The 23,879-nt window shown below is 41.4% G+C and overlaps 1 protein-coding gene across 1 annotated transcript in view; it reads left to right on the forward strand.

Moving 5' to 3' along the window:
* Positions 1-23,879, forward strand: part of fat3b (FAT atypical cadherin 3b) — a 53,054-nt gene continuing 29,175 nt past the window's right edge. Inside the window, exons 1-18 of the mRNA XM_028422179.1 lie at positions 1-2,937; positions 3,039-3,173; positions 3,579-3,780; positions 9,090-9,208; positions 10,869-11,067; positions 15,475-15,536; positions 16,655-16,969; positions 17,266-17,476; positions 18,252-18,323; positions 20,406-20,542; positions 21,058-21,333; positions 21,536-21,746; positions 21,883-22,097; positions 22,207-22,365; positions 22,903-23,024; positions 23,121-23,303; positions 23,386-23,500; positions 23,573-23,854. Coding sequence (XP_028277980.1) covers positions 1-2,937; positions 3,039-3,173; positions 3,579-3,780; positions 9,090-9,208; positions 10,869-11,067; positions 15,475-15,536; positions 16,655-16,969; positions 17,266-17,476; positions 18,252-18,323; positions 20,406-20,542; positions 21,058-21,333; positions 21,536-21,746; positions 21,883-22,097; positions 22,207-22,365; positions 22,903-23,024; positions 23,121-23,303; positions 23,386-23,500; positions 23,573-23,854 — 5,952 coding nt within the window. The remainder of the gene's footprint in view (positions 2,938-3,038; positions 3,174-3,578; positions 3,781-9,089; positions 9,209-10,868; positions 11,068-15,474; positions 15,537-16,654; positions 16,970-17,265; positions 17,477-18,251; positions 18,324-20,405; positions 20,543-21,057; positions 21,334-21,535; positions 21,747-21,882; positions 22,098-22,206; positions 22,366-22,902; positions 23,025-23,120; positions 23,304-23,385; positions 23,501-23,572; positions 23,855-23,879) is intronic.

Below are 23,879 nucleotides of genomic sequence, written 5' to 3' on the forward strand. Positions count from 1 at the left end.
ATGTTTCCTCTACCCAACCTTTCTCTTCTTTTCAAATTTATTTTCCTTCCCCCCTGTTTCCTATGGACCTATGCCCAGTTCCTGCCAGAACCCAGGGCAGGACAGGGCCTGCTGCTCTTCACCCAGCCTGCCTATAATGCTACTATCTACGAGAACTCTGCTGCAAGAACCTACACCAGAAGTGAAGTCAAAATGGGCATCATTCTTGCACCACCTCGATCTCTAAACATTAAATATTCTATTGAGTCTGGAGACAGTGAAGGCATCTTCCAGGCTGAGGAGTTTGTCATGGGAGATTTTTGTTTTCTGCGGATATGTACTAATGGAGGCAGTGGTGCCATATTGAATCGGGAGGTTCAAGACAATTACACTCTGACAGTTAAGGCGTCCGCTCAAGGAGGCCTTGAGGCCTTAGCCAGTGTTTATATTAAGGTCTTGGACACAAATGACCTCCGACCTCTCTTTTCCCCAACCTCCTATTCATTTGTTGTTTCTGAGAGTGCCCCTTTGGGAGCCAGCATTGGACGTGTAACAGCCACAGATGCTGATGTCGGGTCCAATGGGGAGTTCTACTATTTTTTCAAGAACAGAACAGAACTCTTTGCTGTTCATCCCACCAGCGGGGTCATCACTCTGACAGGTCGACCCAGAATGGACAAACAAGACCGGTTCGAACTGGAGGTGCAGGTGGTCGATAGAGGGATGAAGCTCTATGGGAACAATGGCGTCAGTAGCACTGCTCGGCTACTCATAATCGTGGGTCGGGTTAATGAATTTGCTCCTGTGCTCAGTGCATTTGCTGTTGTTCCATTGTGGACAGACAAGAATCCAGTCTATGTCATAGTAAATGTGGAGGACAAAGATGAGGGGGTATCTGGGGAAATAGAGTGGGTGTCCATCATTGAGGGTGATCCCTTTGAACAGTTTATGGTTGATCGATCACCTGTAGGAAACGAGTATAGGGTTAAAACTTTAGACTTGTTGGACTGGGATACATTCCCTTACGGCTGCAACCTAACCTTCCAGGCTAAAGACAGAGGTATACCGCCCAAGTTTTCTAATACCCAAGTTGTTCAGTTGTTGGTAACAAAGCCTGACCCTGTGTTGGTGAAATTCGAGAAAGATGTTTATGTAGTCGAGCTGAGTGAAATCGCTCCTCCGGGCACTATTGTAGAGGTGGCAAAAATCTCTCCAGCTCCTCTGAGTGTCAATTACAGCTTCAGCAGCCTCTCAGATCCACTGTACTTTGATATAAACCCTTTGACTGGAGTTATTATGACCACAAGGCAGCTGACAAGGATATCGCAGGATTTCATGGAAATGGAAGTTGTTGATAATATCAGTACACAGCGAGCAAGGGTCCAAATTACCATAGTGGATGCAAATGACAACTCTCCAGTGTTCAGCAAGCAATCATATGATATTGCAATCAACGAGAGCTTACCTGTAGGCAGCATCGTGCTTGTAGTGTCTGCTGTGGATGGTGATAAAGGGGAGAATGGGTATGTAACTCACACAATCAGCGGTGAGCAGTCTCTTCCATTTACCATAGATCAGGACACAGGGGAACTGAGGCTCACAGGAGATATAGACTTTGAGTCATCAGATGATATCTATGCTTTTGCAGTGCGCGCATCTGACTGGGGTTCACCATACAGAAGGGAGAGTGAGGTTAATGTCACCATACGTGTGATAAATATCAATGACAACTGGCCTCTTTTTGAGAAGGTTTCTTGCAGAGGGATGATAAGCCGTGATTTTCCTGTCAGCCAGACCATTGTCACCTTGTCAGCAGTAGACATGGATGAGCTTGGAATGGTGAAATACCAGATAATGTCTGGAAATGAGTTAGAATTTTTTAACTTAAGTTCAGACTCTGGGGCTTTGACACTGAAAAAATCATTGGCAGTGGATACTTTAAAAAGTGGAATATTCAACCTGAAAATAGTTGCAACAGATGGAGAGTTGTTCTCTGAGCCTACATTTGTTAATGTATCTGTGGTTCGGGGTAGGATGCCATCCAAGGGGTTCAACTGCAAGGAGACCAGGGTGGCTCAACTACTGGCAGAGAAAATGCTCTCAAAGGCATCAGCCATGGCTAGGCCGAGACTATATGAGATGTACACAGACCTTTACTCCACAAACAAACAAGCTCCACAGTTTGAGGCCTTGCCTACAAGCATTTTGGTAAGAGAAGACCTTGTTCCTGGTGCCAGTGTATTTCAGGTGCGAGCACGAGATGGTGACACAGGTTTCAATGGCCGTGTTCTTTTTTCCATTTCTGACGGTAACAAAGAAAACTGCTTTAATATCAACATGGAGACTGGGTTGATAACTGTGCTGCGGCCACTTGACCGAGAGCGAGTGGATCGTTACTTTCTTAATATCACCATCTATGATCAGGGCATTCCTCAAATGTCCAACTGGAGACTCCTCACTTTGATCATTGAGGATGCAAATGACAACGACCCCCAGTTTTATCAAGACAGCTTCTCTGCTCTTGTGTCAGAAAACTCAGCTATTGGTATGGAAGTAATCACCATCACTGCATTCGACAGAGATTCAGGTCAAAATGGACAGCTTTCCTATGTGATGCTGAGCAATGCCCCTCAGTTTGGCATTGACAGTGAAACGGGAAGTGTATTTGTTGCCAGCCAACTGGACAGAGAAACATCCCAGATGTTCACACTAAAGATTGAAGTGAGGGACAAGGCTGAAAGAGGCACTCGAAGGTCATCAGTGACTACTCTGACTATAATAGTAGAGGATGCCAATGATTGCTCTCCAGCTTTTATTCCTAGCAGCTATAGCGCTCGAGTGCTAGAGGACCTCCCAGTAGGGAGTGTGATTACATGGGTACAGGCACAGGACCCAGACATCGGACCTGGTGGACATGTCCGCTACTCCTTGATTAATGACTTCAATGGTACTTTTGAGGTGGGTGATGTTCCAGTTTGGATATCCTTGCATATGTTAATGCTCTTTTTATTGACAGTTTATGATGCATGAGATTGTTTATGATGCAATGCCTTGCACAGATCGATGCTGTGAGTGGAGTATTGAGGATTAGGAAGGAGTTGGACTTTGAGAAACAACAGTTTTTCAACCTGACAGTACTTGCTGAAGACAGAGGGGTGCCCAGCCTTTATAGCCAAACATTTGTGGAGGTAGAGGTATGTAGCACACACATATATCTGCATCCTTGTGAATTTTAACGATCAGTTGCTTCAGTTAATCCCTGTTTTTGATACAATTTGGAAACATTGACATTTCTTTGGACTGCCCTCGCTATTTACCTCTCGGAGTAAAATTACCTAAGTGACAGCTTTTAGATCATAGTACACTAAAACTCCCCAGACCACAATGAAACCTACAATTCAACACAATTCAGGCAGAGGTGTCTACAAGGATACATTTACAAGCTAAACAATCAATTTTCCAGAACAATTACAACAATTACAAAGTATGGAAGCATTTTATCTTGTAGACATGAATGGCTGGTGATTTTGTCTTGCAGATACTCCCACTCCCACAAATTATTTCTGTAAAAATTAAAGTGGACCATTTCTTTCCTGCAGGTGGTGGATGTCAATGAGAATTTGTATGCACCCTATTTCCCTGACTTTGCTGTGAGAGGCTCAGTGAAGGAGAACTCCCGTGCGGGAACAAGCGTCCTGACAGTCAACGCTAAAGATGATGACAAGGGACGAGATGGCGTGTTGAGGTACTCTGTGCGGGGAGGCAGCGGACTGGGCACTTTCACCATTGACGAAGACACAGGTGTGACACAAGATCAATTTCTAGCCTATTTATGCAAAGTGAAAATCCAATAATGCCCTGCGCCATGCTTAGAATATTAACTTAGCTAGATGAGTTGCTTATTTTTGCATATTACAGAAAACATGACTATTTCACATGCCGTAGGTAGTGACTTTCACATACACTTGTTTTCCAACTTTGTGTTCCGGTCATGATGTGTTTTTGCATTTGCGAATGATGCACAGAGAACATCTGAGTGAATGTATATTAGAGGGAAAGAGGTGAGTGTGTGAGGAATAGTCACAGTCAGTGTGTTGGTGGGGCCTCACGTGGGAGCTGTGCACTGGGAGATCATTACTGTAATGAGGGCAGCATGGCAGCTACACTGGTTGGGCCTCAGGCCGTGCAGAACAACTGATCCAGTACTGTGTGGATAACATTGATCAAGGCTCTCCTGCACAGCAGCTCTGTCCTTTCCAAGTATGGAGAAATAACTGTGACTTATTTAAGCAAGCTTGACCCAATATGAGCGTGTACTCTCCAGCTGTCCTGCAGAGTGTAACTGCAGCTGAAAATATGTTGATCCAAACAAGAAGCCATGACTCACTCAGCCAGCGATAAAATGAATCAAATACTCCGCAGGAAAATAGGACAGGTCGTATTAGTTCATATTGGGTCATGTACAGAATGAAAGGCCAAATATAGATGTCATTCTCAACTATGAACAGCATTAGAAAGTTAGCATATAATATAATAATCAATACATTTTCCACGAGTCTTGACAGGAGTGCTTGCTTTTCCATCAAGGCTTATTACAGTCTTTATCTGTTTATAATGCTGAGGCCATTATCTGTCTGTGTGACTCTCTCCATGGTGCTGAAATCTTAGTTCATGCTCTTCTTCCCTGTACAGTGCTTTATAGTGAGTTATACTCAATATTCCACTGACAGTGAGTCTTCCTGTTGTTCAGTCTTACATAAGAAAGCTAAGGTGAGTTGTGAACTTTTAATGTTACCATTTCACACCTTAAAACAGTACACTGAAATTTAACCAAACCAAAATACAATACGGAAGTACAATATGTCATTATATTTTTATTTGCTCAATCTAATGTGATTATAGCATCTTACATGCAATGAAATACTGGTTTACTTTATTATTATATGTGTTTATTGCATACAGATACCAAAATCTACTCTTACAAGCGTTTAGACATACAAAATTGTAATAAATGACGTGTTTCTACCCTGGCTTTTCTCACCTCATGCTGTACTGGTCCCTACTGTACATCACTTGCACTGGGGGCCTGCAATGACATTTAACTAGGCTAATTAGTATTGACTGTAGTTTAGAGGGAAACAGATGGGTGAGAATGAACTGAGAGAATGTCTCTTTAAATCAACTCTCATGTATTTGTCAGAAACCTATATAAAGTGCTGCCTTTTTATTTCTGAATAAATATATCAGCTGGTTTTCACAGAGTCATGAACGTAAAAGAAGAGGACCCAATCAAACAGTTAATGCTGGCAAGTCATACTGGCTCATATGCTGCAAATCAGACCCAAGCCATGATACTACCAGCACCATGTTTAACATATATATATATATATATATATATATATACTGGAATGCACCGTTCTGCTCTGGTCTCATCTGCCCCACAAAATATTTTCTATTTCCACACAGGCTGTAGCAAACTACAATCACTGAGCCACAGCTGCAGAGCCATATAGATAGAGGCCTAGAAGTTACCCTGGGTTTCTTTGTAACCTTGCTGCCTATTACATGACTTGTTTTTGGAGTAATCTTTGTTGATAGACCACTCCTGGGGAGGGTAACAATGGTCTTGAAATTGCCTCCATTTGTGCACAATCTGTCTGTCTGTGTATCTCTTTAGAGATGCTTGTGTAACCCTTTCCAGGCTGATGAACAGCAACAACTGTTTATATGAGGTCCTCAAAAATGTCCCTTGATTACGCTATTATACACTGCTAAAAAAACATGTTGTGAAGATCAGACTTTGGTAGATCACTGTTGTTTAAGTAAAGCAGGGCACTCACTGACATCTTCCATTGATTAAAAACACCTCATCAGCCTTGAAAAACAAAAGTCTAACCCAGGGGTTCACATAGATTTGCCACTTAAACATATATAAATGACAAAGTACAATATTTCTGTTGTATTTGTTTGATTAGAGCTTAAACTTTCAAATGGAAGCACTGCAAATGTGTGCGTAATCTGTATATGCAGTATACACACAGTGATATGCTGCATATACTGTACTCATAGACAATATAGTGTTACAGAAGGCAGACAGATCCCTAGTTTCTGTAGCAGTGTTTTGTGTAGTTATTTTCTGTCGTATTTAAACCTTAGTAAGGAGCATCACAGGCAGTGAGAACATTTATTGAGTGCAGATTTTCCAGGGGAAATCAGACTGCTTGTTAGAGCAGAAAGCGAAGGTAGAGGGGAGTGGAAGTGAAGCGAAGAGAGGAAGGAAGAGGATGCAGGGGAGTCTGGAGTACATAAAAAGTGTCAGAAGAAAAAATTACTTTCTCCCTCCCAGGCCTCTGTATATATATATATATATATATATATATATATATATATATATATATATATATATATATATATATATATATATATATATATAGTGTATATAGTGTATATAGTTTATGGCCCGTGTTGTTGTGTGAAGTTTTACTTGCATATTTTCCCAACATCATAATGATATGCAAATTACTTTTTGTATCAAAAGAAGAGATACATGTCACGCTTACTTTTTTCAAGTGTTTTGTTTTGTCTGGTAGTGTAGAAGTCAGTTGTGGACAGAGTTGCACCACTCTGTCCTCCCACCATGCATTCATCTGCCATGCTGAGTGGCTGTGCTCTGGCTGCTTGTCAATCTGTGGCTCTTAGTGCCAAAACTAAGTATGTGAAGAGAGGGCGAGATAGACAGCGAGAAAGAATAAAAGAGACAGAGCGAATGAAGGAAAGAATGAGAAATCCATTTTGTTTAGCCTGTCTTAACTTGTCTTAAGTGCGCTCTCACTTGTAGTTTGTAAATTGGCTTTTTTAAATCATTACATGCAGTCCATGACACCTCCATTGTCTGCTATATTTGCAGTTTATGAATGCTCCTTTTTTCCCCACATTTGATATTTAGATGTTTAAGATGACTCAATCGTATGTGGGTGGAATGCACAGAGGCTATCTATCAGAAAAGAACGAGGATCTTCTCTGGCTTATATTCTTAGCTCTTCTGCTCTTTGAACAAAAAATTTGTATTCTTGTCATTGGTTAGGGGGAAAGCAAGCCCTGCAATTTCTCATTGGACAGCTTTCAGAAGCCACTACTCCTCTATTAGTGGGTTTGCAAGCTCCAGGATTTGTCACAGTCAGGAAAAAGCAGCCTTTAACTTACTAACACACTAAAAAGCAGTCATTTTGCATTCATTAGAATAAACGGGAATCAATTATGGGACACACACACACACAGAGATTTTAAGTCGTGTCTTAAGAGAGAAATACACACAATATTTCATCATCAGTCTCAGGATTGAGTATTTGACACAGTAATTAAATAGTAATTAGATAGTAGGGTCACAAAACCTTGTTTTACAAGAATGGAGGAGGTAAATAGACGTGACAGATGGATGTAGACCCACATGTACTGTGAACCTCTAGATTAGAAAATGTGCCATGACCCTTCAATTTTTGTTCACTCTTTGAAGTGTGTTATTTATGGTGAGAATGGATGCTGTCAAGTCAGATTTATATGGAATTCAGTGAATAGTGCCTGTCGGTCTTAAAGTTCAAAGAGCTTTTGAAACAGCCAGCTCTGTTTTCCTTGTCTCTCAGTTGAGCTCTCTGACAAAGATGAGATGTGGTTTGAAAAGGACACGGTCAAGGACGACAGGGCAAGGATGTGTTTCAGCAAACACTTTTACTATGCATTGTGCGTGCCCAGGGCAGCTGCTTAGTCATAATCTGACACAGACACACACACTCTCTGCTGATACCGACACACCTCTAGTTGCTGATATGTGTACCTGAGCATGCAGAGATTATGTATGAATGAAAGTTTTAAAAAAAACATCAACAAAAAACAGACGTCCAATGTATGACAGGAAATCATTTTCTTCCACAGCACAAACAAATTAATACACACATGAAAAGATCAATCTTTTGTCTGTTTAACCTTTTAACAGGAATTTCTGGGAACAAAATATGATTACTTATTTGTGAGATGGCTGAGGTTGGGCACAGAATCATCATGGCATTAAGCAGTTTTACTACCAGGTGGTGCTTGCTTATCTCTAGCCCAGAGATTCACATGGTAAACCATAAACTAATAAGTTTTTCATAAGAAAAATATTAGAGCAATTTCCAGGCAACCATTAAAAGAGGTAAATATTCACTTGGCCACGTGTCCGGTCTCTGCTCTGTTTCGCATCTGCTGGGGTTAATTGTATGTGCACTTAAGCACAGCTGCTGTGCAGAGACTCTGCACGCTTTGACAAAATGCATTCGTCTTAGCTCTTACTGACTTTCTTCCACTGAGCTGAAGTAGCAGACTCATGTTTGTGGGAATGGCTGTCTCTTAGATTTAACAGAAAACTGGAGATTTGATGAAAGTTTGTGTGCAGTGAGCTGAAATGCTTCAACTGCTCAGTTGTTCCTTATGATCAGTTTGGTCTTTCTTAGCTGACTTGTTTTTTATTCCTGTCTGAGATAAAATATTCCATATATATTTTTCTAACTCTTTATAAAACCTAGACTGTGAACTCATGAATGTGTGTCATTTTTTGGAATGTTTGTATGGACAGTCCTGCATGACAAAAAGACAAAAAAAGGGTTTCCCATGTGTCATCCATTCTGAGTGTTCTCTTTGTCCCTCAAGAGGTCACCAAAGCTGTCAGCTACTCATCTTCCTTAAGGCCATGGCCATGTGTGTGAGTGTCTGGTTGTCTTTGTGTATGTATGTGTTTTTATTGGTGCAGGGCAGCTCGGGGTACGTTTAGCACTAAGCAAATAGCAGTGGGAGCAGTTTGGTCAGCTGTGATTAGCTGCAGAGAGGCTGAAACATTGAAGGTGACTACAGCGGCGCCACTAATGCCTGTGAATGTCACTGAAGCCAGGACGCAAAGTTTAGTCTAAATGTGTGTCTTTGCCTCTGGAAACTTAGTATTCAAAGACTTTTCCCCTGAGATATTTTAAGGATGTGTTCGACTGATAATACGCACTCTGCTCCTTCACACACACACGCACCTAATAGATATGTATTTTCATACCCAACAACTGCATTAATCATTCTCTATGCTTCAACAGGGGTGATTTACACTGCCGGTATCCTGGACTGTGAGACCAAAGACTCCTACTGGCTCACTGTGTACGCCACAGACAAAGGGGTCACACCTCTGTCAGCTTCTATTGAAGTCTTCATCCAGGTACTGCCAATATTTACATTATACTGTGCATGCATAAGTGGTTTATACAGAGAAAATGTCTTATGTTGTGTATATAGAAATGGGTCTAAGCACACAGTTCCCAGGTTGCAGTATATGGGTTTACTTCTGTGTTTTTTTCATTATTATTAGTTTTGGTGCCATGCTTTATTTGTTTAGATACAGTTTTAACCATGTAAATTACTAATAAGGACCCACACAGCAAAGAGCCCATTCTGCATTAGTTTAATTCGTTGGTATGTTGAATTACTGAGTGGCTTTTTTTAGCATCACAATAACTGCAAGCTGTAAAAGTTATTTTTAAGTGGAAGGCATCTTATTCATGACTTGACATGATAATATGGTTGACAGTGCACATACCTACCTAGGGCCTTCTAGCTAGTATGGGTGTGATCACAGGTAATGACAGCCATTTAAACAGGATCAGGTGGCTGTATGTTTTCTCTGTAAATGATCGTTCTACGTGTAAAAATCCTCGATTTTTGTGCAGTTGTGTTTAGTGTGTGTACAATGATGTTTTCGGATGATGTGCATTGCAGCAGCTTGGAAGTCACTGTTGGTTACTATGGTCTCAGAGGGCTGCGTTTTAGTCATTTCATACTTGTTCTGAAAAGTCTGTGAGACCAGCTTATCTGTGAACTTGGCTGCTGTATTGAAATAGAGTATATGTGAGCAGAGAGGCTGTCACCCACTGACACCGAGAAACTGCAGCCAGTTTTCAAATGATTTCTCAACGTCGCTCAAAAAATTCTGTCATTCTTTGAGAGAGTTCTGTTAGCAGATTAACTTCTTTTTCTGTGTCTGTCACAAATAACAGTCACTCAGCATGTAACGGCAGGCTCATTTTGATGCTTTTATTGTATATCCTTGGAGCGTTAAATGCAAAATAACAGTGTGGTGCCAACAATAAGTGTGTTAGCTTCTAAAATGCTAATTCGTGCTCGGTCTGAAAGTAAGAGATTTTCTCTACAGGAATTCTCTGCTTTGGCTTTTTCTGTTTTTATTTGGCAAGTAATTCACTGTTTAAACACACACATCACTGCTACACCACTGCTCTCCCTATGGGGAAGAGTTCAGCAGTGTATAAAAAAAACAAGCAAGCAAGCAGCCTTTTCTGGCTGCAGGATATTCACGTGAGGCTGTGTGATTGGGTGCTTTACTCTTGGCCTCTTCATCACAGACAAAAATGGGGGAGATTAATCAGGCGCAGGTGCTTCTCATTCACCGGGTGAACTGTCTTGACTCTCTGTGCCTCCCAGCAAATGCTCAATCAACCCTCTGTTTGCCATAAATATTCTAGATCTATGCTGTTAGGAGGGAAATTAATTCACAGTACATTTAAAGTGTGACATCTGTGACATTTTCTGGTAAATAAATTTCCATTTTGTGATTGATAACAGATCGACACAGACTCCCGTGATTAACAAAGATACGAGAAACTTGGAGATTAATTTTCCTCACAATGCATGAATTAGCAAACATAGCAATTTCAAAGGTTTTGTTCTATCAACGCATGCATCGTCAATTCTGATCCCATCAAATGGATAAGAAAAACAATACTTATTCAGTGCATGTCTTTCCTCTTTCTCTCTCCTCCTTGTTTTGTTTTGGGCTTCGCTCTGTCTCTTTCTGTCTGTCTCAGGTGGAAGATGTCAATGATAATGCTCCTCTCACCTCAGATCCTATCTATCACCCCGTCATTATGGAGAACTCTCCAAAGGATGTGTCAGTCATCCGTATTCAGGCACAGGACCCTGACCTTACTGCTACGCCTAGCCGTCTGAGTTATCGCATTAGTGCTGGCAACCCGCAGAATTTCTTCTCCATCAACCCAAAAACAGGTGAGATTTACAGGCGTGTCATTTTTTATAATTAAAAATGTATTAGCGGCACACATAAATGTGCATAACATCACATACCAAAACTGCTATGATTGCTATGCCTCCTTTTTTTGCATGTAAAATCCAGGTGTGGTAGCCAGAGACATGGCAGAGATGTCACATCAGTATAATATATTAGTTTATTCAATGAGCTGTTGAACTCTGTGGAAAAATCCAACAAAACTAAACTTGTGAAGGACAGTTTCTGAAAAACTAAATAAATACAGAACAAACAAAGATAATGTCTTTTTTATTCTAAGCATTCCTTGTCCTTGTCAAACCGTGGCCCAATGCAGCTCGAGCACTTGAGTGTTTGGACGGAGATTAAGTAGTGCTATGCTAGCTGAAGCTAATGTAGCCTTGAGCTGTTTGCCTCAAGCAGAAATGAGAAGCGGGCCGCAGAGATCTGGTAAACTCACCACAGAATGTGTCATCCTCAGACTTGTAGTCTTCAGTCCTAGCTGACGCTGCTTTAAATGATATCGCTTAAGGCAATTTATTGGATTTTACACATTGCCTCAAAAGGCCCATTTTTCCACTGTAAATAGGCTCCCCTGTGTAAAATCTGTTCCCCTTCAAACTTCAGAGACATGGAATGGAATCATATACTTAGTTTCCTGTCTTCATTTCCAGACACTTTGATGTTACCTCATTGCTGAGTAAATGTGTGCATCGTTTATTCAATTAGAAATTTAATTTGTATTTCACACATTAAAATGACTCATACATTTTCAGCAAGCTCACAAAAGACGATTTACTGCTGCAGCCTGTGAACTGAATATCATCTTACAGCATTATCCCTGAACATCATTTCAAATGCTGGAGATAAGATCCTCGTCAAAGTTCGTCTTGATCCTAGACTTTTCAGTCTCTGTGTACTTTGAAAAACCATGAAAAGAAATTCAATGTTTTTCAATTAATAATCGAGTCATACTGACAAAATGTGAAGAGTTTTCACTATATTTATGCAGAATACAAACATTGTTTAAAATATTCTGATGTGTTTCAGTTCCGACTGCCAGATTTGAAGTCTGGGGATGTCCCTGTGCATTCTCAGTACAAGCTTTACACAAAGTTTCCATTAAAGAATTATTGAAGAGGTGAAATGTTTTATTCAAATCCCATGGAAAAAAAAGTCTTTGCCGTCTTTGCCCTAGATTGAGTTGTGTGTGTTTCAATAAACAACAGAAGTTGTTTGTATGAACATTTGAGCTGTGACAGGGACCAGTATTCAGATTCCATTGGTATTAATATAAATATATATGCAGCATGTCACTTATCGAACTTATGGCAGGAGGAATTCTCTAATGATATGCCGTCACATGTTCACTCTGTTTGTGAATCAAATGGGAATATTTCCATTTATCATCCTCATACTTGTGTTTGAATACGCTTCTGTGCATTATGGCTGTAATATTGACACTATGTAGGGAAGCGGGCTGAGCTGAATCAGGGTGAGAAGGCTAATATTGATTCTAGTTGAGGCCTGTTAGGTCCTCATTAATATGTAAACTACCCACCACCACTGGCATTCCTACACATCTCCTACACCTCCCTTATTTTAAATCAGCCATCTAATGTGATGTTGATGCAAAATCATATTGAATATTTTGCAGTATAGCAAATTAGAACACAACAATGTGTGTGTGTGAGAGAGAGAGAGAGGGAGAGAGAAAGAGAGAGACTATGTATCAAATCAATTGATTGTTTGGTTACAGCATTGTGTCAGAAAGGACAGTTGTGTTGCAATGAATCAATGGAGATGACGCCGCTCCCACAACACACAGCTGGATACAGATATTTAGCATTTTTGTGTTTTGTGTGTTGTATTCCTGTATGTGTGTGTGTGTGTGTGTGTGTGGGAGCACACCACAGGGGAGAGCTTTTAGCCATCTGTGCCCTGCTGTGGGTCTCTGTCAGAGGCCTTTAGTATTTTGTATTGTGTTCTGTTAGATTTAATTTTTTATAAATTGATGGCAGCATTGTTCACAGCATGATGAATTTACCTTTGTTGCTGTTTTAAGCAAGCCAGATCAATAACATCAACAAAAGTACAGCCATATGACATACATGTGAACACATTAAGCCTGGTAATAAGAGATGAATGAACAAAAGATGTGTTCAAAACCACTCCTGCCCTGTCAAAAGCTTTGCATGGTACCAGCGTGACTTTTATTGGATTGATGAATAAACTAAATGCAGCTGATTGATCTGCTTACATGAGCTGAAATGCTGAAAAAACAGAGATTATTTTTCAGAAGTAGGTTTGAGGTGATACATTTTTCAAGTTGACTGCGGAAATGTCAGCTTGATGGGTTTGAGGTACCGACAACAACAATTCCCCAAATGTATGGAAGCAGAACTTTGAATGAGTGCAAAGTGTGTAAATGTGCTGTGACAGCTTACAGTGCTGTCTGTTGGTCTGTGGCTGTGTGAGTGAAGCCTACCTCCTTTGGGGAGCAAAACAGAAGAGATAAGTGTTGACACAGAGTGTTAGCTGGAGTGCTAGCATGCATGTTTGTAGAGTCAGTGCGACTGTGTGACCTTATATCTATTTATTTATTTTACAACCCTCTGTTAGAGTGGATACTTTTACACATCTGGGTCAAAGACAAGTCTGTCTTTGGTTCATTACAATGCACAGATACATAATTATTCTGCAAATGTATCCTCCACTGTAAATAAGCATAACAACACATTTCAAGCATGAAAACACAAGATTCACAGACATTTTTTTTCACTGCTACTTTCAAGGGATATAAAGCAACTGTTGCCGAGTGTGGAAGAACGAACAAAATTAGTCGGTGTATGAATCAGTCACAGAAGGAGGACCCAACATTATGATATTTTTTTGATATTATTGATAATCAACTAGAACTTAAAATCTGAAATCGTTTGTCTTGTTAACATTGCGGTGAATAAAGACCTTTCACTGGATCCTTACATACATTTCCTTTGTGGGGGCGGAGTTTCGTGATTTTTTTTTTTATCAGGGTTGTTGTTACTCGCTCCATGTTCTGCTGAACAAGCTCCACCTCCCCACTCCAGTCTCTCCTGCAGCTTGTGACCACTGCTCTAGATTCATTCCTAATTTGCTTAATTGAAGTTAGCCTGCGTAACAAGCTCAAGGTGACACTGTGATATGTGCAAGCATGGGAATGTGTGTGTGGTAGCATATACGTGTGTGTGTGTGTGCACTTTGATTTCAGTTTATTGAGTGTTGACTGCACAGTATTTTAAGCACCCAAAATAATCCAACTCCACAGCAATGCTTCATTACACTCAAACAAAACAACGCTTTTACTGTAAGTGCTCCACGTTTGAAAAACCAGTCCGCTGACATTATACAGTATATTGGCTGTTGATAGATGGTAGTTATTTTGTGATTGTGTGCAGTCAAAACTGAAAAATTGTTCTCATTAAACTCTGTTTAGAAGCTCCCATTAAATGTGCACAATGATTGTGATCAACATTTATTTGATCTTGAAAACAGAAGACTTTCCTTGCTAACAAGAATAATGGCTTTATTTACTGGCTATAAATATTAACATAAACTCTCTCATATTTACATTGTAAGAGCTTATTCATCTATAATACATCATTATTATTATATCATTATCGCAGCACCTAATTACTGTATATATTGTGTATTTATGTGTATAACATCTGTGTTGCTTATTTAAACACCCTCATCTAAGAGTGCTTACGGTGAGACAGGTTTGGGTGAGAGTGCAGGGTAAAGTCCAGTGTGTATTTTACTCTTCTGTCATGTTAGGTTACGATTATTTCAAGAATAACATTCACAGACCCCACTCCTCACCTACAAATCAGGGTTAGAGAATCATGACTGCACGTGGATGTGTATGTGGAGGAAAAGGAGGGCTTCTGTTGTTGCACAATGACAGCGAGATAGTGAGCAAATGACAAAATAAGAAAAAAACTCTGAGATCAGAAAACTGTCAGGGGAGCAGAGAGCTGTCGTCTCTGATTTCTAAGGCATCATTCTGGAGTTTGTCAAACCATGTAACCGTCATGTGAAATAGCATGGTTCGATCAAAGCTATTTTCAATCGCCCACCTCATTCTCTGTGTCCTGGTGGCTGACTGGCCAGCTGGGTGACCCTCATCTATACAGTAGCACATGAACATGTGCCAAATGGGACTTTGCTCTGCCAAGGCTGCAGGCTATAGTTTTCGGAGCAATACTGTACTGCATCAGCACGTGTGTGAGCTATTACATATATCACTCACCAGATGAATGTTAGATACAAAACCTTAATTTGCATGTACTGATGCCCATCGGTTCCTTATCAACTCCCTGCAGATCTGTGTTCGTGTTAACTAATGCTTATCTCTTATGATCTTTTAGGTCTGATAACAACAACAGCAAGGAAACTGGACAGAGAACAACAAGCAGAGCACTTTTTAGAGGTACAGTAAAACCTGTACAGCATCCATACGTTCATAGTATTATTATTTTTCCAACACTGTCACCTGACACAGCCCACTATTAACAAAGACAGGGTTGGAGGACAACCCTGGCAGACCCTCCAGGCTCCATAAACAGTGATGAATGGCTGTAGTTTTGGGCCCCGGGTTTAGGATTTTCTAAATGTAATCATTCATCATTGGTTATCTTTTCCACTTGGGATGGGAACAGGGAGGAAAAGGAGTTGCTCTGTCCAGCATTTGATAAGTACAGACACTGGGCATACAGATAGCTCTGTGATTACCATTTCTGTTGCTCCTGCTGCTCTGCATGCAGATGAATCTGATAATCAGAGATTCTGGACTTTGGAGACATGAGCAAACTCTATTTCCCTGGACTTTTCTTACAAGTTATTAAATGCTGTTGAATCTAGAAGCACTTTGCCCTTCTTCAAAATGGAATGGAATAACCCAGAGGTGACCCACAGTATTGCACATTGCCTGTTTGTTTTGTATCGTCTGCTCGCCAATTGACTTGTCTAGACGCTGCTTTGTTTAGCTCCACTACTTATTAAGAACCATCTTACGACAACACACTACAAAATGTAAGAGCTGTAGAAAGAAGCCTGCATCTAGCAGTGACATACACACTAAAAGAACATTGGAGGTAGAGAAGCCATTGTTGTTACACCTGTCCTGTCCTGTGATTTCAATAAGAATGCCACTCCATGTGTGCCACCCACTGCTCCGCCTGCCAGCCTGTGCTGCCTGTCTGTAATTAATAGTCTGGTGAGCAGTCAGACTGGCAGTGGTGGTGTTCACCCTTATCTGATTCAATTGATCGGTGATCAGACCTCTGCCTCTGCCTCCAGGGATCAATAATACAACGAGATTTCTCGTGAGCTCAGCCCCACGTGGCCCTGGTCTCCACAGTGACAGCTGCACAGTGCGGGCAAAATTTAAGACGTCAATAAATGTATGCAGTCACAAATAAAATCCATGCATATGATAAAACAGGTTTTTGCCTTATGATGTATTTATGATGTTCTGCACTATGGTGTGATGTGTGTCATATTTGTAGTGTGTGTATGTGTGCTCATGTGTTTGCATGTTGTCCACAGGTGACTGTAATAGACGGCCCAGTAACCACTCGACAGTCTACTGTGTGGGTGATAGTTCACATCGAGGACGAGAACGACAACCCCCCCATGTTCCCGGAGGTCACCTACCGCATCAGCTTGCCCGAACGTGACCGGAACAAACGCGGTGAACCCGTCTACCGCGTCTTTGCTTATGACCGGGACTATGGAGCCAACGGCAACATCACCTACAGCATTATTGGTGGCAATGAGGACGAAAAGTTCAGTATTGACCCTAGGACTGCTATGGTGTCATCCAAGAAGATGGTGACAGCAGGCAGCTATGACATTCTCACCGTAAGTTTAATAGACACACTAACATGACGATATTAAGTTGTGAATTATTATAGTAAGACAATAAGCTGATCAATTATTTTTAAAATTTAAAATGCATTCATTTTTGCTGTAGTTGGTGTCCTGTAGACTGTGAGGATGAATACTGTATAGATTTGATAATCTGATAAGTAGAGAGTCCATAATTATAATATACTCACATACATCTTTGCTTAAATTAAAATATAAATACTATACCAACATACATCTTGGAGGAAATCTGATGACTTGCGGTTTCTCATTACTGTTCCCTCTTTCAGATAAAAGCAGAGGACAGTGGTGATCCACCATTATGGTCTACTGTGAAACTCCATGTAGAGTGGATACGTAAGCCCGTCCCATCAACAGTGCCCCTTGTGTTCACCCAGAGGTACTACAACTTCTCTGTCTCAGAGACAGCAGCTGTTGCTCAGCCAGTGGGGGTGGTGGCTGTCAGCCAGTCCAGCACACCTGTCTGGTTCAATATCATTGGTAAGAGTCAGGCAACAAAGCAATGATTTTTACTGTTACTCATATCTGATCTGTTCCTATATCCATGTAGATTGATGAATTTGACCATACTTGTAAGAGAAGCTGTATTATTTGACTTTTTATAATCAAGCCTGGCCTGGAAGATCCACAACCATCACTCTGAAAGTGGTGACATGTCTTATTTGGTGGCTTACTTGGGATTTTAAACACACGCACACACACCCTCACTTCTTTCTTCAGCCAACACAAGCTGTCAAAAGAAGAACAATGAAAGAATGGCTTCCGCTGCAGCTCCCAGCTCTGAAATGAGAATTTTTCTTTGGAGCATGCACCATACCTGTCTGTTTGTTTACATCTGGGAAGCTCAATCCTGCCAGTTGGCCTTCCACATAATAACTTACTATTTGCTCATTAACATGGCTACTCAATATTTGGGATTGAAACTATATACATATCAATGGTTAGAAAAATGTAAATATGTTCCTCTTCCTCTCGTACTGCTGGTAATAGCTTAGTAGCTGTGCAGGACATGGTCATTAATATTTTACATATTAGTGTAAAATTATAATAGATAATTATGTTTAAGATTTAAAGAACTGTGTCCACCACCCAGAGAAAATTCTGCCTGCATTATTTACTGACACACATGCATATGTAGAGACTGCATTGCTGTGTAGTCATAGAAGATTCAGATTTTTGATCACAAGCATCTTGACTTGATAAATATTGATAATCTCTCTTTTTTCCTCCCTCTCTCCCTCCTCTCAACATTAAGGCGGTCGGCTTGCCAGGGACATGTTCTACATACCCCAGAATGCATGTGGAAGAAACTGCTCACTTGACACAGGTCTGGTCAAAGCTAATTCTGCCACACCTTCTTCCTCAGATTCCCCAGGTTCAGAGGAGTTCAGTAAATTCAGGAAATGTAACATGCAGTACCATGACCTTGTTTAGCCAAAGGCAGTATTGATTGATCCGAGTTTGAAAGAGGATTCTCACACAGACTCCACACAAACAGTGCTGGTCTGTTATCTCTGCCCAGGCAGGACAGGTTTGTGTCATTAGTTGAGCTACAGCGCTGCTACTTTGGAAAGTAGATGTTGATGGGTTGTTACAGAGCATCTGTTTTTCCCACATTACTACATGAATGTGTAGTTTTATAAAATTCCTAATCTATCTGAGACATTGCAACACAGATATATGTTACACTACAGGTCTGCAGGTCGTTGTATGGAGATGTCACAATGTTCAAATGTGAAAAATACGTTCAATATGGGCAGTGTGGGTGGCTCTCACGCCAAGAAGTTTCCTGGTTTGAATCTGGCTGGGGGCTTTCCGTGCTGAGAATTGTTCTGGAAGTAAAATCTTCTGGATCCTTTTGCATGTTCTCCTAGTGCTTGTGTGGTTTTCTGTGCGGGTACTCCACATCCACCCAAGTACCAAAAGTGGTGGGGTTAGGTTAGGTTAATTGGGGACAATAAATTGGCTGAATGCGTGAGTGGTTGTGTATGTCAGCCCATGGATAGACTGGCAACCTGTGCAGGGTGTACCCTCACTCTCGCCCATTGTCACCTGGGATAGGTTCCAGCCCCCTCCTTGACCCGGTGCTACAGAACAAAGTGTATTCAGAAAATGGATGGATGGAAAGAAGTGGTCACAGTCAATATACATCTTCTTATAAAGGGTTTCTCTATCTAGTGTCGAAACCCTCTATCAGTCTAAATCTCACTGTTCTTGTTTTGCAAACAATGCTATATAAATCAATAACCAGATATATAGATTGGACAATTAATACGTGTATAGGCTGGCTTTTCCCTAAAGATTTGGTGAAGACCAAAATTGAGCAATATTGTGGCATGAAAAATGACTCAAAAAGATTGGTATTACTTCCTAACCTTTCTATATATCAATCTAAATATTGTTATATCGTTGTCATGTTCACAAAATGGCCCCATGTGGCCTAAAATATCATTTCAGTTTTTTTTTATTTTTATCATTACCGTAGGAAAATGGAAAGCACACAAGTGTCCGCGTTCCTCACAGAGATCAATTTCAGTATATATCTCTGTTTTTGGAGACATATTATTCTATGCATAGAATATGTGAAAAACAACCAAGGGACCCTCTCCTCCACATTGTCACTAGTCATTTCTGTCACTGTCTGCTGACCTCAATCAAACCTTAGAATAGAATAACGGTTAGGTGAGGAGTACTGATTGACTTAGTAACAGAATGTTAATCATTTTTTTAATGAACATACACACATCTACTGTACATCGACCTCCCTGTTCAAATGCTGTTTGTAAAATCCTAACGCAGGCAGTAGAATAAAAAGGCTACATCCTGCAATTTTTGTTATTCTTAATGCCGTGAAATTGATCCCTCATATAGTAAATATTGACCAATTTCTCCTGCAAAAAAAAGAGAACAAAAAAAGTGTGAATCCCTGTGGTTTGCTCCCACTCATCACGCATCAGTGCCTCTGTGAAAAATGCCCAATCAGTATTCATATGCTGAGGGGAGCTCAAGCTCCCAGATATCTCTCTCGAGAGAAGCTGGAATGAGACGAGGGATGGTACTGAATACCTAACACATATCAATCCTCTCCCTCACTTTAATCAAACATTAAGCCTCTAAACTGTACACTCACCGCCTGTGGAACAGACCCCGGCTGCAGGTTTTTGATCTCTGAGATGGGTTGTGTTTTGGAGTGATAAGACAGATGTTTGTGTGGCTGTTAACAGCTCTCAGGCTGCCAAGTGGGTTCGGTGCTACATCGCATCGCATTTTCAGTTCATTTTATTTCACAGACCCTCCAGCTCCAGACGAAGGCACCTGGCCAAAACAATTACACAGTAATAACTTAGAGCACCTGAGTGTAGCACGCACACTGAATACCAAATGACTGTGTATATGTGTGTGATTCCAGGGAGCTTTGACATGCAGTTTGACCTTCAAGTTGGGGTGGGAACTCTCGTTGTGGCTAAGCCCCTGGATGCGGAGGTGCAGTCAGTGTACAACATCACCGTACAGGTGACAGATGGGACCAACTTTGCCACAGCACAGGTACTCACTCTTTTGATTTGTTATGCAGTGGTACCTCCTCTTATACACTCCAGACCCACATCAAATTAAATTATTGTTACTTCTTTCCTAGGGAGCTGTTTACTCTCAGCTTTCCTTCCTACGCTTGAACTCCCTTTTTCTGAAATTATCTCTAGCAGTGTATGAAATGTGCTTTTTGTTGCTCAGTCTTTGACATTCCCTGTGCTCCTGCTGACTTGGCTTTCCTACAAGGTCTTTCTTGTAAGGGAAATCCTTGATATGAGTGGATTAATGAGGATTACCCCAGGCAAATAAAGGTCAGGTTGTATAAATACAAAATGTGCCCACGTCCCTATTGGACGACACAAAGTGTAAATACTGATGCAATGTCATCCCATGGGAAGCAACACCTGACAGGTGCATTAAGTATTATCATGTTAATTTCACACCAAGCCATCTATCTCTGATACACTGAACACACTCCCAGTCTGTATTAAAATTGCTGACTTTGCCGGTCTCTGTCCACTTTCACTCAGGTGTTTATCCGCATCCAGGACAGCAACGACAACCCTCCTGTTTTCTCACAGCCTGCCTATGACGTTAGTGTCTCTGAGGACATACCAGTCAACATAGAGCTGCTGCGGGTTAGAGCGTCAGACATGGATGAGCGTGCACGTTTGAGCTTCTCCATCTACGGCAGCGTTGACCCCGCCAGCATGAGACTGTTCCGGGTGAATCCTGGCACTGGAGTTGTCTACACTGCTGACAGGCTGGACTATGAGGCCAGGACACAACACATCCTCACCATTATGGTCAGAATGGAAACTCTGTTCTGTATGTGTGTGTGTGTATACTCTGCACTTACTGTAAGTGTGTAAGTGTGTGTCCATGCACTCTCTCTACTAAATTATTCTGCTCTTGGCTGGTGTCCGCCTTGCTTAATTTTAGCTGATTTCATTCATTTATCACCTCCTACAGCTCTATTCATATTCCTCCTGCATTTTGTCACTTCAGGTCAAGGATCAAGAGTTTCCATTTAACCGTGACCTGGCTCGTATCCTGGTGGCTGTAGAGGACTCCAATGATAACATCCCCTACTTCACCAGCACTGTATACGATGCTGTGGCCTATGAGACTTCTCCTGCAGGCACTTCTGTACTGCAGGTTACGGCTCTAGACAGAGACAATGGGATTAATGGACAACTCACTTACTCCATGGAAGCAGGTCAGGGTGCAGCCTGTGTCCTTTTTGTTTTAAATAGTGTTGTGACTGAATTGTGGCATTTTAATGAATTAGAGAATGCACTTAAACTTCTTTTTTTTAATAGTAATGACGTCTTTAACCTTTCTGCTGCATTCAGGTAACAGCGGTGGCGTGTTTGGCATTGATAATGCCACAGGCCTTATCTTCATTGCCAAGGATCTGGACTTTACCTCATTGGGCTTTTACACGCTCACCGTTCGTGTCACTGACAGCGGATTTCCTCCTTTAATGGCCACAGCTTCAGCTCGCATTTCCTTGATCCTCTCTGATTTCTCCAAGCCCAAATTCTCTCAGAAAGAATATCAGGCTGAGGTAAAGGGAGAGGGAGAGAGCTGGCAGGGGAGAGATTGATGGAATAAATGTCTAGACAGACAGACAGGAGGTAAATATAACACACCCTCTCTGATGTCTGCCTTTACAGATAATGGAGAACAGTAAAATTGGCACACATGTGACCACTGTGAGTGCCATCAGCCGCTCAGCGCTCATTTATGACATTATTAGAGGCAACGAGGGAAACTTCTTCTTCATTAATCATCACACTGGTGTCATCACTACACGCAGACTGCTCGACTTTGAGGTTTGTGCTTCAGTGTTTTAGCCTTGTAAATGCATATCATGTTTAGTACTGAGCAGACACTTTTAAGTGTTTAGGTTCTGCCATCAAGGAGGCAGCTGCTCCATCCTTTATTCATTCAGTAGAAAAGACAATGACCCAAATATACAGTCAGAGTCATAAAGAACTATATTTAGCGTCAAGAAGAACAAGCCTTCCTGCAACAGATGGCCCCCTCCAGTGCTATGATCTCAACATCAATGAGTTAGTCTCTGATCTTGGGGAGATGGAACAGAAACTGAAAAACTATGGCAAGTCCTTCTCTAAGCACCTGCTATGCATCCTAGAAATCTTTGTCCTAGTCTACCCAAGAGAGCTGATGCTGTTGATTTAATTTTTGTTTGACACATATGAAGTTTATTGATAAGTAAAATGTATTCCTGGCATTATTTCTGAAAGCATTCTTACATTACTATCAGTGCCAGAAGCCTGTGCAGAGTACTAACAGACTGTATATCAAACTTTTAGACAGTACTTTGAATTATTTTTTTGTTTTTACAGCAAACAGCATCCTACTTTCTGCTGGTGCGTGCTCTGAGCATGGCTGGAGTAGAGGCCAGCACCACTGTCATCGTCCAAGTGGGGGATGTCAATGATAGCCCACCTGTGTTCCAACAGCTCAGGTATGACTGGGTAAAGTGCAGGAGAGCAGAGGTATGATGCTTTTACACAACACTCCCACTGTTGACTTCTATGTCCTCTATACTTTACAACAACAGATATGTGGGCGCAGTGAGCGAGGCTGCTCCTGTCAACAGCGTTGTCCTCGGTGAGGATGGCAACCCTCTTGTTATCCGGGCCACTGATAAGGATCGTAATCACAATGCCCTGTTAGTGTTCCAGATCATAGACGAGACGGCTCGTATGTTTTTTAGCGTGGATTCAGGGACTGGATCGATTCGGTAGGTGACCTCACCCTTGAGCATTCGCCTACTAGTGAATTGAGATTTCATATAATTGGTTTGTTTGAATTGAACATTTTAGAACAATTGCCAATCTGGACTATGAAACCTTTTCTGAGTTTGTCTTCCGAGTTCATGTCAGAGACAGTGGCCAGCCTCCTAGAACTGCCGACAGTCCAGCAGAGGTGATAATAAAGGTAAACAAATGACACATGAATCAGCTTTCACTGCACTGCCTCACCTTGGTAGTAATCGTCAATATGTTTTAGGTGATCAACATCAACGACTCACCCCCAAAGTTCTACCAGGACACCTATGAGGCAGTCGTCCTCTTGCCTACCTACATAGGAGTCGAGGTGCTCAAGGTTGAGGCTTTTGACCCTGACATGACCTCCGACCCTACCCTGAACCCTGACACATCTTTCACACCCCAGCTTCTGTACTCTCTGGTGGACAGCAGTGTGGAGTTATTTTCTGTGCAACGCTACACTGGAGTTGTCACTGTTATCAATCAGAATCTCAGTAAAGACCGTTATCGTTTTAATGTAAAGGTGAGTGATTCGAGACACGATGTGT

The sequence above is a fragment of the Parambassis ranga genome, chromosome 14 (genome assembly GCF_900634625.1).
Source record: "Parambassis ranga chromosome 14, fParRan2.1, whole genome shotgun sequence".
NCBI classification, from domain to species: Eukaryota; Metazoa; Chordata; class Actinopteri; family Ambassidae; genus Parambassis; species Parambassis ranga.